General features: G+C 43.1%; 1 protein-coding gene across 1 annotated transcript in view; it reads left to right on the forward strand.

Moving 5' to 3' along the window:
* Positions 1–17,993, forward strand: part of TET1 (tet methylcytosine dioxygenase 1) — a 68,755-nt gene that overhangs the window by 30,845 nt on the left and 19,917 nt on the right. The window contains exons 4-6 of the mRNA XM_053388446.1: positions 11,204–13,811; positions 15,097–15,187; positions 17,286–17,379. Of these exons, the coding sequence (XP_053244421.1) occupies positions 11,204–13,811; positions 15,097–15,187; positions 17,286–17,379 (2,793 nt within the window). The remainder of the gene's footprint in view (positions 1–11,203; positions 13,812–15,096; positions 15,188–17,285; positions 17,380–17,993) is intronic.

The following is a 17,993-nucleotide window of genomic DNA, read 5'->3' on the forward strand; positions in this document are numbered from 1 at the left end:
TGAGCAAACAAGAAGTTGTGTATTACTTGTCCCTGCTTTGTGCTGCACAGGTACTTGTGGACTTATGGCATTGAACATGATATCTTGATTTTTTAGACAACTATGATTTTGGAAGAACAGGGCTCAAAATGTCCTTCATGCTTTTGATTTGATTTTTACATTTATGTCTGAAGGTGGCATATATGGCTCTGCGTCTCAGAGCAGAGCCTCCATGAAGTTCAGCTTCTCCAACCTGCTGTAACCTGTTCTGGATTTTTTTTGGACTGGAACTCTCATCATCCCCAGCCTACACCAGCTGCTGTAGGGGCACTAAGTTGCCCTGCTTGGTTATTTTCCCTGTGGCATCTTGTTGTAGGGAAAAATATATAAAGCTGAGCTGCTGATTGGTCTTTCCCCATCCAACAGTTGCAACAAACTTTGGACACATCTGCTGACTAAAACCTTCCAGTGTCTCTCCTCTTTCAGCACTGCAATATTGCCAAACTTTTCCAATTAATGTTGCAGGCTTTCCAGATGCCATCATAAGAAGGAAGAAATAACTGTTTTCATTTTTGGTTTGTTTTTTTAAAAAAAGCTTTTCTATATTTATTGATATTGTAGTTGCCCTCTTCTCACACACTTTTGAAAAAAAAAATCCTCCTTGAAACAAAAAATGACATTGGGTGTTTGGGATGCTGATCTGCAAAAATAGCTATGCAATTATTGTGAGGATAGTATTATCCAAATTATTGTTCTGCCTGGTAGTTTTGATTCTATCACTGCTGGTCATTTGTTGCCCATTTAAACACAGAGATAGCAATGAGCTGGATACAAGCACAGATTGCCGTTTAAGGCTAGAAGAGGCAGGAAGAGCCCAAGCTGTGAGTAGAGGTGACCCAGTCCTACCTTACAAAGCAACAGTGTGCTCACATTTATTTTATGTATTTTTATACTTTTATCCTACCTTTCCTCCAAGGAGCCTGAGGTGGCATGCACACTTTTAGTCTCACAACAACCCTGTGAGGTTAGGTTAGGCAAAGAGAGAGTGACTGGCCCAAGGTCACCCAGTGAGCTTCAGGACTCAGTGGGGATTTGAACTCTGTTCTCCCAGGTTCTAGTCTGACACTCTAACCACTACACCACACTGGGGGAGGCATCTTGGAATAATCCTGTAATATTAAAGAACTGATAGACCTTTTTGTTAGGAAGCTGTGGGGGAAGGCAAGCTCTGTCTTCCTTCTCTTGGGCTATCAGCCACTCCTTCACTTCCATTTACCTGCCAGTCAGCTTGGTAAGCTATGTTTGCTTCCTTTTTTCCAGAGCAGTCTCCCTACTGACTCTCTCTGTTTTAGGACTTTGGCAAGCCTTTCAGAGCTCTCTTCCCCAAACACCTTACAGGTGTCTACTGTAGGTAGTATTAGCAGCCTTGTGGAACTATGTTCCCTCTGGTTCCTAGGGCTGCTGGTTCTGCTATGTGTGTTGCCACCGTAATGTGATACTGTACTGTGGAAGCTGTATGTGTAGCCATTTCTGGCAAGTGCCCCACATTGGGCAGGTGCAGTTTATTATTTGGTTATCTGCTCAGGGCAATGGCTACTTGTCACAGGCAAGTAGGCAAATTGCAAGTATAATTGGCTGTGGTTGAGATTCCTGCATTGCGGGGGTTGGACTAGATGACTCTCGGGGTCCCCTCCAACTCTACAGTTCTATGATTCTGTAATGTGAGAGAAGTGTGTAACCTCCGTTCAAACAACTATTTTCTCAACACTCCTTGCCCCTCCACCTGCCTCCTGCCCATTTGGGCTATAACATTCTTATGTAAAAGAGGACCTGCTGTTAAAAGTTAACTGACCCTTGCCTTTGCCATAAAGGTGCCAGTTCTTGCAGCAGCTTGCTGCCTTGTTGAGGCGAATGGTGCTCTGACTCCACAGTGTTGATTTTTGACAGTGAAGAGCACTTTCCTTATTGCTTCTCTTTTTAAGCAACTTTGCATCCATAGTAGGTACTTTAGCAGGTGCTCAAAACAGGCTGGGTCAGGGTAGAGGGCAGAGGCAGGTGTCATGAGTCCTGTGGCATCAGCTGGGAGAGGGTGGCAATGGCAGGATCTGTCAGAGGATGAGAACTCTGCGGTTGAGGTAGAGATGCTTTTGTAAGGGACGGGGGGAGCTGGGGAGTTGTTAGCTGGACGAGTTCCTACTCCATCTCCTGAGTACAGAGTGCCCAAGATAGCGAAAGAGGCAGCTGGTAATTTGGCAGAGGCATCTGAGTTGGAGACATAGGGAGAGTTTGAGGGTTGGGCTCAGGTCTTGTTGCCAAGGATGCACCAGCAGACCCAGCAGCTGCTGCCGCCGCCACCAGGAGCAGTCGCTTGTGAGAGGTGAGTCAAGTGTTGGGACAACATCTTTGCTTATGCCTAGCCAGGTATCCCAGAAGTCTGTTTATAAACCATTAATAGCAGTGTTATAAACAGAGATAGGAGCCAAATGGCTCCTAGGACCTGGGTTGTGGGCACCAAAACAGAATGTCTAGTCACCATTTGGGAGAGGTGGCAACACTTTTTATTTATTATTTTGATGAGCATGAACTAATACACAATTCACATAGTTACACATTGTTAATATCACATTTTAAACAGAATTTGTTAACACGTTTAATTTGGTGTTTACAATTTTTGATACCATACTTCAGTTTTCAAAACACACTACTCTTTATTGTTAAACTCCTTAACATATTGCCTATCCTTAACATATACTTTGAGGCTTCAAAGCCCTTCATTTCCATAATCCTTGAGTGTCAGCCAGGTGCAAAAAATGGCACCCAGACTTTTTGAGGTGTTCGCAAATGGAGAATCTTTAGGTACAAAATGCGCCTGGCGCCCTGCTAATTTCAAAGTCTGGTTAGTAGATCTGATGATGAGGCCATGGTTTTATCAGTAAAGTTTTTGGGATTTCCCTAAGAGTCTTTCATCCAAGGGTGGGAACCAGGACATCCACACTGCTCTAAACTCTCACTGTGTTCCCTGTGTTAGATGTTAAAACACCTGGGTGGTAGTTTTTGAGGTAGAGCTGAAGGAAGAGGAAGGAACGCCTTCATTTGACTTTGATCTTTTAATAGCTCACCATAATAACATGCTGTTTATAAACTTGAATTTCTGCACTAAAGATCCTATGTGGCTGCACAGTTTTGATAAGCTGCCACTGGATCTACAAAATACTTTGTGTATTTGTTTTTGTAGCAAGACCTGAATGATTAGCCCTAATTTAATTAAAAATTCTTTTGCAAAGGATCGTCATTCTGTTATTTGCTATTCTTAACATTTTGCTGATTACTGCGAAACAGCATCCTTTGTGGATCTGAGGTTATCCTAGGCGTTGCTGATGTGGTACCCTCCAGATATTGCTGGATTACAACTCCCATCAGCTCCACCCAACATGGCCAGTAGTCGGAGATTATCTTCTCATGTATCTGTAAATGGCTAAGGAATAGAAGGAAAGAGAGGGAAGGATGCAGTAGGTGACCCATGCTTTTTAAGTTGTTTGTAAATGTACTTGAGTTAGGGGGCAAGCAATGAGGTAGCCAAGTTTGCGTCTGATACCAAACTGGCAGAAGTTTTCATAATGGATTCCTGGTGTAAGGCAAACTAAATATGCTTTGGTACATAAAGGGTATCTTTGGGTAAATGAACCCTTGCTGGAGGTGTATGTGACCAGATCTACCACTAGTTTCCTCTACAAAGCTTCTAGTTCCCTCTGGGTAAAAGTTCTGACTACTATTAATGGTTTTCTGATGTGCCTGAAGCTGCTGGGCAGCCCACTCAACAGCCTTTCTCCATAAAGGAAAAAGCTGGAAGCAGAGCAGTCAATGAGCGGCATTGTGTCTTCATGTTTGTTTAGCAGGGTACAAATAGGTATAGCTTTGAGACCATCTGGCATTCTGCTTTCCCTGAGCAGTGCATTGGTAATACCAGCTAATAAGGAACACAGCATTGCCCTGTTGGCTTTCATCTGTTAGGATGGGCATGGATCCAAATTGTGTTTTGTAGCTCATGGGCCCACTCCAATGTATGCCCTCTGCATCTGTAAATGAGACTAATTGAAACTGATCCAAATAAAACAAGCAAGACTGAGTTTGACATCTCAAATGCAGTTTAGGTTTGGAGTCCCAGGCTGAACCAAATGCAAGTGACTTGTTCTTGCCAAATAGATGGGGAAACCCATCCCAACTGTCATAGATGGCTTAATCTCCGTAAGGTGAAATCCTGGATTCACAGGCCCTCTCATAATTCTGAGCTGGTTAGCAGGATGGCTTTGCACTGGTAAGAGGCAAGGAAGATTTCAGTATAGCCTTCAAAATGCCATTTTGCAAATAAAACCAAATAACAGATTTAGCTGAAATATCCCCTTTTGTTTCTGGGTTTCAAGGCGAGGAGATATGCCGTAATAAAAAAATGGAAAATGATTCCTGCATGCCACTGGCCATGTTTACACATAATGATAAGCCAAGGTTCTTGGTTTATCTTTAACAAACGATACTTTGCACAAGCAGAGTGCCTGTGTACTGTGTACAGAGTTGTGTACTTTTTGCTCCTTTCTTCGAATGAGCAGGTAAACAAACCAGGAAGGGCATAACATCACATTATATCTGAATCTGGAATTGTGGTTTGTTTTTCCCTAGCAATACACAGTTTATAAACCAATGACAAACCTTGCTTTAAGACTAGCTAGTGATTTTGGCTTGTTAGAGAGAGAGAAACAATTATCATAGGTTCAGATAATGGTATCCCTTTTGTGGTTTTTACCATCTCTTGTGAAGGGATCATCAAAGTGGGAGTTATCAGATTGTGTGCACTGTGTGGTTTGTTAAGCCAAGGCTGTTGACTATTGGTACCCACAAACATTGCCAATGCGTTGTAGTCCAATTTGTTGTCTGATAGCTTGGTCAGGCCATTGGAAAGTTAACCATAAGGATCAATGTATTTATCCTCTTGAGAGTTCTAGAATCCAATTGGCTTCATACCTCTTGAGGGGCAGGTCAGCCTTGCCTACGACTCTGACCAAGATTTTTGGGAGAGGGTCTCGGTTTTCAGCAGGTAATTAATTGTATGATAGCTCTAGAATTTACAGATCCCTCGCTTTTCTTCCGTACCTGCAATTCTAGACAGACACTTTCTGAATATGCACCTTGCAGCATCTGGATAACTGTATGTCCTGATACCTGATACCGAGACCTGGCTGTATGATTGGTAGGGTTTGGCCAGAATCCAATGCAGTGGTACCTCGGGTTACATACGCTTCAGGTTACATACGCTTCAGGTTACAGACTCCGCTAACCCAGAAATATTACCTCGGGTTAAGAACTTTGCTTCAGGATGAGAACAGAAATCGTGCTCTGGCGGCGTGGCGGCAGCAGGAGGCCCCATTAGCTAAAGTGGTGTTTCATGTTAAGAACAGTTTCAGGTTAAGAACGGACCTCCGGAACGAATTAACTACTTAACCTGAGGTACCACTGTAATGGATAACTGACCATTCATTTGCTGCTCCCCCTGTGCATTAACAAAAGCTATAAATCGTTGGTATAATATTGCTTGGTAACTTTCATTTCATTAGTTTGTTTATTAAATTATATACCACCTGTCATCTGAGGATTGTGGGGCTGTTTACAATATAAATATACTTAACAATCCGCTGAAGCTCTCTCCCAGCAGGAGACTAGTTGCCTCTTTATCATTTGTTTTTTTTAAAAAAATAATTTTTATTAACAGGCCAATCAAATCACATTAATTCCAAATCACATTAGTTCCAAATTATACAGCCAGATTTTTAAAATTTTATTGGGGGTACCCATACTTCAAGCTCCGAAAGGGATCCAAACATCACTCTTGTTGCTGCTTTAATTACACAGTTCTGTCCAGATAGTCTCTTTGTTACTTTCCTCATCTTCTTGTTGTTATCATATATTCCTTTCTTTGTGATCTCTGATAATCTTTACAAGCGGGTTGAAAACAAACATATCCTGTGTGGATTTTACACTCTCCAAGAGCCATATCACATAAAGGACAGACGCCATTTCCACACCTCTGCAAAGAACATTCCCACAGTCTGTCCGTTGATTTCCACAGGCCTGCGAATCTGTATCTCAGGGGGCCCTGCCAGATCAAATCCACATTCCGATAACCATACATTCACATTCCAATGGCCATGGTTCTCCTCCCCCTCGTCCTCCTGTGGGCAGGCCTGTCTTAACAAATCTCCATTTGAAAACTGCGTCAAAAAGCTTTCTTTCCATCAGACGTTCCCACCAGTCCTCTCTTTGAACAATAATTTATTTCCACACAGCTCTTAATCTCCTGCTTGTGATTAGTAATTTGCAACGATTCTTTCTCTCTGGGAGGGAGGATTATTGTGTACTCACATAAGAAAAAGAAAAAAAGTTTTTCCTCCCCCCCCTTTCTGTTTCGCTCCGACATACGGATCTTTTAATGATGAGTCTTCACTTGATTTATTGTCCAGCCCGTCGCTCCGCTCACAGAGATCCCATTAATCAGCAGTCTTTACTCCCGATCTTCACTTGAAGTATGTGCATTTGCTTCTATTTCCAATTATATATTTCGAGCTGATGCAAACCAGTGCGCGATTCAGAGACAGCGTCCAGGAGAGCCGACTCCACCCAAGGGCTTTGTGCCTAGTGCCCTCACCCCATTCTTTCGAATCTGGGGGTGAATTATGGGCACAGCAGGCAAGGCAGTCCCCCCCATTCCCTTGGGGGGGCAAGGGAGGCTGCATACTCCCATAACAGCCTCTTAATTACCTCGTGTGGGTCGGAGAGATGTTATTGTCGGCCATCTTCCAATGCGCCCCCTGGTGGCCCCCGCCTCTTTATCATTTGGACTCTTCAGTTTGATCAAGATTGTTTTAGTTGTTGTTTTTAGAAAAGTATTACTTTGTTGAGTTTTCATAATGGATGGCACCAAGAACAGTAAGCAGACATCCCCTCACTCTGTTTGCAGATAACAAAATAATTGCAATTACCCTCCCATTCTCTGGTTGTTCACTTCTTGGGGTGGGAGGGGGTTCACTTAAAGTTTGTTTAGAGAGAAAAAGGGATCTGATAAAACAATACTGTTTTCTGTTTGAGCCTATCCCGTTTAAATAAGGTCTAGAGTAGCATTGAGCAACATGGTGCCCTCCAGATGTTGTTGAACTAACTCTCATCAGCCCCAGCTAGTGTTGCCAAGAGTCAGGAATGTTGAGAGTCCAACAACATCTGGAGAGAACACCATGTTGGATACCCCTGGTCTGCAGTAGGAAGAATGGAGGGACAAAGATTCAAATATGATAGTTTGAGGAAGCATAGAGTGAACAGCGTGTTTTGAGTTTAAGAAAAAGGACATTTTAGCTTTAATCTTGAAACAAATGTAATGTGTTGGCCAGAAGTCACAAGCACTCTCCTGCTCCCACCCTAACAGAGCCATAACTGGGACAGATAAGATAGGGCAGGAATAGCCCAGGAACACTCAGGACTGAGGTTGTTGCTGTTATTTATTAGACTTGCCAGTTGGTTGTTACCCAGACGTCTCCAAGTGACTTGCAACGCATTTAAAACATACAGTACACCATAAAAACAACAAAGCAACTCCTATGATAGCTGCAGGAGACTTTGGCATTCAAGTTGAACTTAAATGACTATTTCAAACAGTACTAATACCTTCCATGGTGTGTACCATGTGTGAGGCAGGTAGTGGAAGCAAAGCTTTGTGGATGGTTGAACTCAGTTGCCTTCTTTTCAATTAAGATTTGTGGGGTGGCAGGGCAGACTGAGGTCTGAAGACAGGGATATAGCTCAGGGTTAGTGGGTAGGGGGTGGGGACCAATGGGAAACTACCATTCAAAACAAGGATTTAATAGACCTTAAAGGCTGGGCTCTTTCTCAGGTGACACTGTAGCATAGCTTGTTCCTGCACCCTTTGAGCTGTGCCACGCTGGAGCTATTTCACATGTCATTCTTGTTTCCTATCAGAGCAGAGAGGAGCAGTGGTTCCTCCATGGGACCCAGAGGAGCTTCACATATTACCTGAGCAGTATACATCACACTAAAGGGGGGCAGAGGCCAAGAGGGGCCTGCGCTTTCTGAGACAAGTAGCTTGCATTCCCCCTCTGCCAATTTCTGGCACCTTGAGCATATTTGAAAGAAAGGCACTTTTTGCATGCAAAATGTACCAGAGTCATAAACTACACATTTTAAAAAGAAGGCTGCAATCCTTTTTCTTACGGCGCTGCCACTGCTGATTTGTGCAGAATGGAACTTGTATTGCAGCGACTCGTAGCTATAGTAAGAATGTCGCTTCAGATGAAGTCTAGACTGCAGCATGAGCATGTGGCCAATTTGAATGAAGTTTGGGTCAAAGAGGAGAACTTTCTTCAATCTACCCTTTCGTGCTTTGATACCCCTGGTTCAAATGCACTTGTAACCATTGCTTGAATAGCTTGCTTTGGACTTAATGCACCTCTTTGTGAGCCAGCCAGCTCCATTTTTGGATGCAGAGAATTAGGCGATATGCTCAGCTTGTTGCAAAACATAACATGTTTTTTTCTTGGCTTGATTTCCCTTCCATCTTTTTTAGGGTACTCTGATGTGCTGGGACTTTCTGCATGTGAACCTGCAGATTAGCATCTGTTTCAGTTTGATATAGAAGTTGAGGTGCAGGGGAAGTGGGTGATTGACAAGGAGCAGACTTGAATAGTTTTATACGCAACACTGTTTTGCAAACTGGCTGCATTTGACTTTACAGCTGTTTTAATACATAGCAAGACTTTCCGCCTGCCTGCCTCTGTACTGGAGGCAGCTTTTCTTTGTTCATTCTGCCTCCCTGTACTTGTATCTGGCCTACAAGGAGTTAATTCCAGCTCAGTGAGTGCTGGGCTCCTGGCTGCTGTTACGCTACAGTGGAGGACCAGCCCAGACACTGGCTGCTGGTGTTGCTGGGGGGAACGGAATCAGTGACGGCAGTAGTCGCAGCATCAGCTGGCTGTTTGTGCACATCATCAGCCAGCGGCTGAGGGGAAATAAAACTGAAAGCCCTTGGATGCAACAGTGTTGCTTGAAAGAAGGACCAGCACCCATGGACCAGGTTGGCATCCTGGCAGCAGGCAAGCCGAACTGGGTTCATACCCTTTCACCTTCTCCCACTTTGAGTCGGATGGAGTGATGAAGTAGCAGGGAGCAATGCAGAGTCGGGCTTGGAGCCTAAAACAGTGAGTTGGGGTTGGGAAGAGGTTGGCTGTGGGGGGGGCATAAAGGGTATTCCTGGAGCTCGTTGCTTTTCAGGCACAATCTTCAGGGAAGCTGATTCTTTGTTTCTACAGCAACAGCGCAGGCTGGAGCAAGTGCTGAAACTGCTGTTTTACTTCGGCTTTCGGGCTCAGTTTCATCCTCTTCCTGGGTCAAAGCTAGAGATTACATACAAAAATGAATAAAAATTGGGGGTGGGGGATCTGTAGTACAGAGCTTCTGCCTTTTCAGGAAACACTTTTAAGGAATGCGAACCTTTGGGAATATCACCACTGAAAGCTTTACGGCACTTGGAAACATAGCTTTGTTGGTCCTAGACAACTGTCCCCAGCAGTAAGTCTGTCTTCTATGTTCCTGCTGCATAAATATACTTCAAGTGTTTATGTGTTGCAACTTAGGTAGCTGCCCTATACCTGATTGGACCATTGGTTCATCTAACTCAGCATTGTTCTGTACACTAACAGGCAGTGGCTTTCCAGGGTTTCAGGCAGGTATTTCTCCCAGCCTTACCTGGTGATGCTGGAGGTTTAACGTGGGATCTTTTGCATGCAAAGTCTGTCCTCTGCCACTGAGCTTTGGCCTTTGCCCTTTGTATGCCAAATTTCCAAACTATCATTCTTATCACCCTGATAATATCCCATTCATAGAAAGCACCCCCAGCTAAGCACTATGTCACCTGCACAGCAGCAAACCAGTGTCCCCCAAAGTTTAACTACTTTACTTCTTCAATTTTTCTTTCTGTACACTTAAAGAGCCTGGGACAAAAAGGAATTGATTGATTTTTGCCACTGGTGTGCTTATTTGTCCTAGCTAATGTTAACATATTGGGATAAAAGAATGTTCCGTGGGGTTTTTCAAACAAAAACTGATTTGGGGAAACAGACCTACCCAGATATTTCACCCTTGGTTAGGGGCATTTTACTACTCCAAGATAAATTGGAATGTAGGCTGTGGTATGAAAACCATTTATGTTAATTTTTTAAATGGGTGAAGGTAAAGCTCTGTGTGACTCAGTATACTGGTGTTTTACCTCCTCACGTTTTATATAGCAGAAGTCAACCCCCTTTCCTTCCCTTTGCAAATAATGCAGTTCCATACCTGTGACAATATGCAGTGTGGCCCCAAAGTTGATTTTGTCTTTGTTGCAAGTCTGAAATCCAGACTTCTCTTTCCATCTCCAGAAAAAAGCACCAAAGCTTCAGAATGTACAGTATTAGCTGACCTGTCCAATTAAAAGGACTCTGGTTGATTATCTTTGTTTCCAGGAAAATTTCTACCCCATTACATGTGGCTGATGAAGAATTTACAATAGTGTAATAAAACTTTAAAATGGCAAAAGGCAGATTATTGTTCATTATAGACAAATGTGGATGAGTTTGTACTCCAATATTCATAATAAGATGTTTGGTAAAGGCAATATTCTGATGTTTGAATAGCTCTGAAATGTAGAATTGATAAGGTGGAATATTCCTCAACATACCTTGTAGTCCACCTCTTTCCCTTTCCTGATAATATGTACACACTGTTTCCTCAGTCACAGACCAGTGAACCAACCCCAAGACACACATTCAGTTAGGCAAAAGTTAGGCTTCAGGGTGCAAGTGTTACCTACAGTTACTGTATACTCTCTCTATATTGGAAAAAACCAAAACTTTATATTAGCTGCTCCTAAACTTTTTTTCTCTCACACACAATTTTTATTTCAGTGGAAATCACTGAATTGGTACCTCCACCCTTGAAAAACAATCTTAATCTCCTTTATTTGGAAGCAAGCACCTTCCTTTGGGCTGCATTCTCACACTACCGCTGCTACAGTGTTGCATTGCTGATGTTTAAATACTTTTGCCCATAAAAAGGTTAATTAGGGTAGTTCCGATGCATCTGTATATTCAGGAATAACAGTATTGGCTAAAACTATTTTTGTGTTGTTTTTCAGGGAGACTTGGAAAACAAACCAGTCAATGGCTGCAGACCAGAGCTCATGGACTGTGTTGCCCACGGCCATGGCGAAAAACCCAAGGTGAAACCAAGCCATTTGCTGCCTTGGGAAAATGTACAGGCAGATGAAAAGGGAAGTATGACTGGCTTAGAAACGGAGAAGTGGGCACAGAATGAGAAGCCATCGCTTAGCGTCCATGTGAACGGTGACCTCTGTAGAGCTAGAGCAAGGAATGAGAACTCGAAACATTTTGAAAAGGATCCAAAAGCTGTTCATTCTTCCAACGTGTTAGATGACCCCAAAAAGTTGCTTGCACAAACTGTTAGAAATGGCATTAAAAGCATTCCTTATTCACCAGCAGAATGTGACTTGTTGCTGAAAAAAACAGGTGCTGATCCGGCAAACAGCTGCTCAGAAAGCAACTTGGATGTCTCTTTGGGTTGCGCTGCTCAACTGAACAATATCAGCACTTTGACAACTGGAACATGTGTTGCTCTTCCAGAAAAGAAGGATCGCATTCTAGCGCAGCAGACAGAAAACTCTAATGCCATTCAGGAATCTGAGAACTCACTTTTACAAACTATTTCACTTTTAGATCTTCAGGACAAGCCATCTTGCACTCCCGTGCATGACAAAGATGGCTGCTTTGATGATGGTGCTTCAAATGGTGCTCCAAGCAAAGATTTGCAACCTGAAGATTTGTCACTTCAGTCAACTTTTTTATCTTTGATTAAAAACCGAAATTTAACTGTAGAACAGGTTGTAGCTATTGAGGCATTGACACGCTTGTCGGAAGTCCCTCCAGGAGCTCCCTTACCAGCTAAACCAGAAAGAGTTCAGTGCATAGAAGAGCAAAGTTCACATTCACTTAACAATTACAAAAAGGATAATTCATGTTTCTTGACATCATCTGCATTGAAAGTAATCAAAGGAAGTTGTCCACAGAAGGACCAGCAGCTCTTTCCTCATGCTCCTTTGCAGAGAAGAACCCTTCCTAAAAGTCCCTTGACGTCATCTGCATTGATAGCAATCAAAGGGGCTTGTCCACAGAAAGACCAGCAGCTCTTTTCTCATGGTGCTTCACAGAGAAGAATCTTTCCTAAGAGTTTGCTTTACAATGGTCAAGGTGCTATTTCTGAATTCCCCAGTAAAACCACTGGTCCATCTAGCTTATTGCGTAGGCTACATTTCTCCCCACGAGATACCAAGTCTTTATCTGCGTTAGTGTCTGGTGGAACTTCAGGTCATACTACCAAGAAACACCCTCTTTATCATAAAGCTGCCATTGGGCCATGCTCCAAAATCTCAAGTGTTGTCAAACAGCGGAGGAGCAGAGTAGACATGCTTGGAAAGTGGGAGGGGAAGGCTGTCCATGGCTCAAATTCAAAAAGTAATTCTGTATTTAGGGGAAATATTCATAGCCAGGATGAGGAAGAGGTAGCCACCCAATTAACTCAACTTGCAGCAATAATTGAATCAAGCAAAGCAAGCCCAGAGCAGAAGACATCGCTTCTCAGTCGAATACCACCTGATATGCAACCAAAACATAAACAGGACCAGTGCCTATTGCAGAAGAAACAATCTGTATTTGTAAGGAACAATTATAGTCCATTGTTAGTCAAGCAAAGGCAACCAACACGGAAAAATGAAAAACCAGTACCGAGGGCAAAAAGATTAAAAAAGAAGCCTCAAGTAATGCCTGACCAACAAAATCAGCTACAGCAAGATTGCCATCTTAGTGAATTACAGGACATACCGAAAAAGCCTTCTAAACTACGTAAGGTTGGTCGGAACGCATCACAGGATTCGAAACTAACTGCTTTGGGGAAAAGATCAACTAAAGCCAAAGTACAGAAGGCATGGAATCGGAATACTTTTTCATCACAACAAAAAGCAGCTGCATTATTTCTTCCCAAAACTCAAATAATATACCACAGGCCTTTGCCTGCTTCAACACAAGACAAAGTGAAAGACAAGTTGTTTGGCTTTGAAATGGTGCCTGAGCACATAAAAACTATGGGCTCCAATGAGGCACGGGGCACTAATCCTCCAGGTGCTGCCCCAGATGCTCTGCACCAAAGTGGCCTACTCTTCAATAGTCTTCTGACTGTCCCTCACTTCGAAGCAAAATCCTGTTTGAACCAAGGAAGTGAAAATGTACAGATGTTTACAGAAAAAGACAAGAATTCTCAGGTACAGCAAACAATGAACATGGCTCAGATGCATCCTTTGCCTCAGATCTTTGGTCAAAGAGCAGATGAAATGTGCAAGGAAAACCAAGCAAAACTTGAGTGCGGTGCTATGGAACAACAAATGGGCCAGGAATTGCAAACCATGTCCATTAACTGTTGCTTAGCCTCCCCAGGGGAAACCTTGCAGGCTCTCAGGAAAGCAGAGTGTGCAAGTGAAGTTACAGTTCCAACATCAAGAAGCTTGGAGACTGAGAACACACAGAGAACAGGGATCTTAGGGTGTTCTCCAACGAAGAATACACTCAGTAGTTTTCTTGAATCGCCTATGAAGTTCTTGGACACCCCTACAAAGAACCTAATCGATACACCTACAAAGAAAGGACAGACTGATTTTCCAAGCTGTGACTGTGTTGGTAAGTGTAATTTGGTTCATTTTGCATGGAGTTCTGAAAGTTTTCTCACTGAGGATTCCTTTAGATTTTTTATCTTGCAAATGTTGCCTCTTGCCTGCTCTGATGAAGTGAGTCTCCAAGTCTCCACCACATAAGTGAAAAGATGACTCTATATCACTCCATATACTAATCAAGTAACTGCTTGATTACCTGAATTTACCATCTGGCTGTGACTTCCAACAGTAGTGGAAGAATTTCCAGTTACCTAAAGAGTTGATGTTATCAGCTGAAAATACTTATTCAGCCCTGCACTTCAGGGAATTGCTGACTTCCTGTTTCTCTGCAACAAACAGGGAGGAAAATTGTTTTGTTGGTTTGTTGAGAATTAGGGAATAACAACCTTTATAAATAATATGGGGGGTATCTTTATCACTGCTCTCTTTGGTTGTCTCATTGAATTCCAATGTGTCCTTGGTAAAAGCAGTGTGTTATTTACCGCATTTTTCCATCTATAAGACACCCTCATGTATAAGACACCCCCCCGTATTTTTGGGGAGTCAATTTTAGGAAAATGAGGGGAGATGGCCCAAAGTTGTTGAGCCTCTCCCCCCACGCAGCTGCGGGCAGGAAACACTCCCTATTTCATTTCCCGCATGCAGTGGCATTGGGGGAAGTTGCACTCCCGCCAGCCATCCAGTTGGGAGCGCAACCTCCCCCGATGCCGCTGCGCTTAGGAAACGACCCAGGGACCGCCCGCTATGCACCGCGACATGGGGGGAATTTGTGCTCCCGTGCAGATGGCTGGTGGCGCACAGCTTCTCCCCCCCCCCCACCCATAGGCAGGAAACACCCTCCAGATCGCTCCCCTCTCGCTGCAGCATCGCCAACGAGCTGGCTGGTGGCGCAGCGCTCCCCCCCTATGCCACTATCCGTGTATTGGATGACCCCAGTTTTTTGATGTGTATATAAGCATTTGGCTCCTGTTCTTCAGTATCTGTATATCAGTATATTCAGCCAGTTAACAATAATAAACTTGACTCTAGTTCAAAATGTGAACATTTTCAAAAGCTTCCATAGCATTTCTGTTTTGATAAAGGCCCCATTGTTAATCCCATCAATATTCCTCAGCCTTCTCAGACTTGGAGATCCACCAAGTCTTTTAACTCCAGCCTGGAGTGTATGACATGCCTAATAAATATTTTACTGTATATGTTTATCTTTCTTCTCTTTTAAAAAAAACCACAACTGTATGTGTGTACCCGGTACATGAAATAATTTTAACAGCTATTTTTAATTATTTCTGTAGAGCAAATTATAGAGAAGGATGAAGGGCCATATTATACACACCTTGGAACGGGACCAAGTGTTGCTGCAGTCAGGGAAATAATGGAAGACAGGTGAGAAAATACATATCAGTGAGTAATGGTTGATTAAATATAGGCACAGCGCTATACACCCCCCCAAAATAAATCAAATATATATGATGATAGTATAAGTGGTTTATAACTTATTTTTTTCTTGCGGTACTTACCTAAGGTCTCCCTGCCTGATTATACTAGGTCGGAACTACACTATCTGTATTTGAGCTGCAGTAACTAGAATGCTGCTGCTTTTTGAGTGCTGACTCTGTCTTTAGGAAAGGGGTTGAGACTCTCATAAGACAGTTGGTGTTGGGAGTTGGACAGGAAGTGGGTATGTGACATGGTGTGCTGAGGTCTGGAAGAGTCATCTCTTCCGTGTTGGTTTCTTAGGACTGTATCCAAGGCAGATGGTCAGTCCCAGGAGGTAAATAAAGGACAACGTGGCCAATTGTAGTACTGGGCTGGAAGCCAGCTAGAGCTTGAGGGAAGTTCAGATACCATCTTGACAGAGGAGAGAGGCCAAATGATTTCCTGAACAAGAGTTGCAAGGTGCATGCTTTCCTTTTCAGAGCCAAGTCACATTGGCAGTTGCTTATCATCAGCTACAATCCAGAGTTCTCTTAGGTGTGCCTAAGGAATTGTACGCGGGTGGCACTGTGGGTTAAACCACAGAGCCTAGGACTTGCTGATCAGAAGGTAGGCAGTTCGAATCCCCACGATGGGGTGAGCTCCTGTTGCTCGGTCCCAGCTCCTGCCAATCTAGCAGTTCGAAAGCACGTCAAAGTGCTAGTAGATAAATAGGTACCGCTCCGGCAGGAAGGTAAACGGTGTTTCCGTGCACTGCTCTGGTTCGCCAGAAGTGGCTTAGTCATGCTGGCCACATGACCCAGAAGCTGTCTGCGGACAAACGCTGGCACCCTTGGCCCATAGAGCGAGATGAGCGCCGCAACCCCAGAGTCGGTCACGACTGGACCTAATGGTCAGGCGCACCTTTACCTTTACCTAAGGAATTGTGGATGCCTGTCAGGACTTCTGATTGCTTTCTTTGAATAAGTTTCTTTGAAGTACAGCATCCCATGCTGCATCATGATATGCTTTCCACATACTCCAGATACTGAGGTCACCTTAACATGCTTACACATTTAGTACGGCCCAAGCTTTCATGGACACTTTGTCAGATGAATCTAGTACTAAAGTCCTAGGGTGGATTGCATCATCATGCTATTCCAGACATTCTGAATGCTGCTTGCCAGATGGAATGACACCCCCCTTCCCCCCGGCATGCTGTTCTGTTTTCCTGAGCTCATTTCAGGGGGCATATGGGAAGAGGAGGGAAGCCCCATTGCACAAGCAGAAGTCATTGCACAGCACTTCTGGTGAGAGGGCACATGATGTATGTTAATCCCATTCTTATTTTGTTGGAGTTCTCCGTGTGGTTACATTGAAGATCTGGTGTGTTTGTAAAGTGTAGATGTTTTACTTTGGGCTCCCACATCTAGTAAATTTATTGGTTGGATTAACAGAATGTATTAAATTGGCTGGAAAGGTGCCACAATTACATGGAAACAGATCTTAAATGTTTAAAAGGGCACTTTTCATTCAGTTGCAAATGGGGAAGAAGCATTCTCTTTCTTGGTCTCTCTGGAGGGAATGCCTCTTTTTAAAGGTTCCTGCTATAACATTTATTTGATAAAACCATTGTTATATTAATGTGCAAACATATGCAGATTTAATTGGTTGAATTACAGTTCATATGATCATGTAAGATAATTGATGACAGCCCTAGTTTTTAGTAGCAGTTATTGGGTGGGATAGAAAGAACTGGGAATAAGAGGACAAGATAGGAATGATTCTCTAAAGTACTATAGTCAGAGTAGTGTTTGCTAGCAATGAAAATGGGATCTCTTTGACAACATGTGAAAAAGGAGCATGGGGAAAGTGGTTTTTTATTTCAGTGCCACAGAAGGGGTAGTAATAATAATAATTTTATTATTTATACCCTGCCCATCTGGCTGGGTTTTCCCCGCCACTCTGGGCAACTCCCAGCAGAATAGTAGCCTGTTGCTTCTATACTTGTTAACGGAATTAATTACTAGGACATTTCATAATCCTTACTAGTTTTTCCTTTCTACAGATATGGAGCAAAAGGAAGTGCTGTAAGAATTGAGGTAGTTGTGTATACAGGCAGAGAAGGAAAAAGCTCCCAAGGGTGTCCAATTGCCAAGTGGGTAAGTTTTTGTTTTATAGTAATATATCTTTATTTGTATTCTTGAAATTCATTTTTTTATTGCAGCTATGGTGCTTAAGGCCCATGAAGTGTTTTTTTCTTAGTGATCAAAGCGCTATTTATTTATACTTTAAAATAATTTTGTTACCCCCTTTGAATCAAAAAGGTTGCACAATGTGACCAATGATCAAATCTAAGCCAGTCAACCAAGAATGAATGAATGAATTGAATTAAAAATCAGCAACAGTAAACAAAACAAAAACCAGCAGGAAAAAGCTTACAAGCTGCTCCATAGATCATCCAAAGACAGAAATTACTTCAGTGGTGGCTGGTACTATTGGGACTGAAGTTTTGCTTGGGTTTTTAGCCTTATCCAATCCCACACTGAGGACTTATTGCCTCCCTAGACAATGCAGGGTGGCATGGGTATTATCAGCATACTGGTGTCACTGCACACCGAACCTCTGGATTTAATCTTGGTAAGTTTTACAGCTGTTCTATGACAGGGCAGTATTACTGTCACAATACAAACAAGAGGCCTGAGGCTGAAGGTGATTGGTTTGCCAAAGGCCAAATGGGTAAGTTCATGACTGAGCTGGGATATGAGCTGTAGAC

The sequence above is a fragment of the Podarcis raffonei genome, chromosome 5, assembly GCF_027172205.1.
Source record: "Podarcis raffonei isolate rPodRaf1 chromosome 5, rPodRaf1.pri, whole genome shotgun sequence".
NCBI lineage: Eukaryota > Metazoa > Chordata > Lepidosauria > Squamata > Lacertidae > Podarcis > Podarcis raffonei.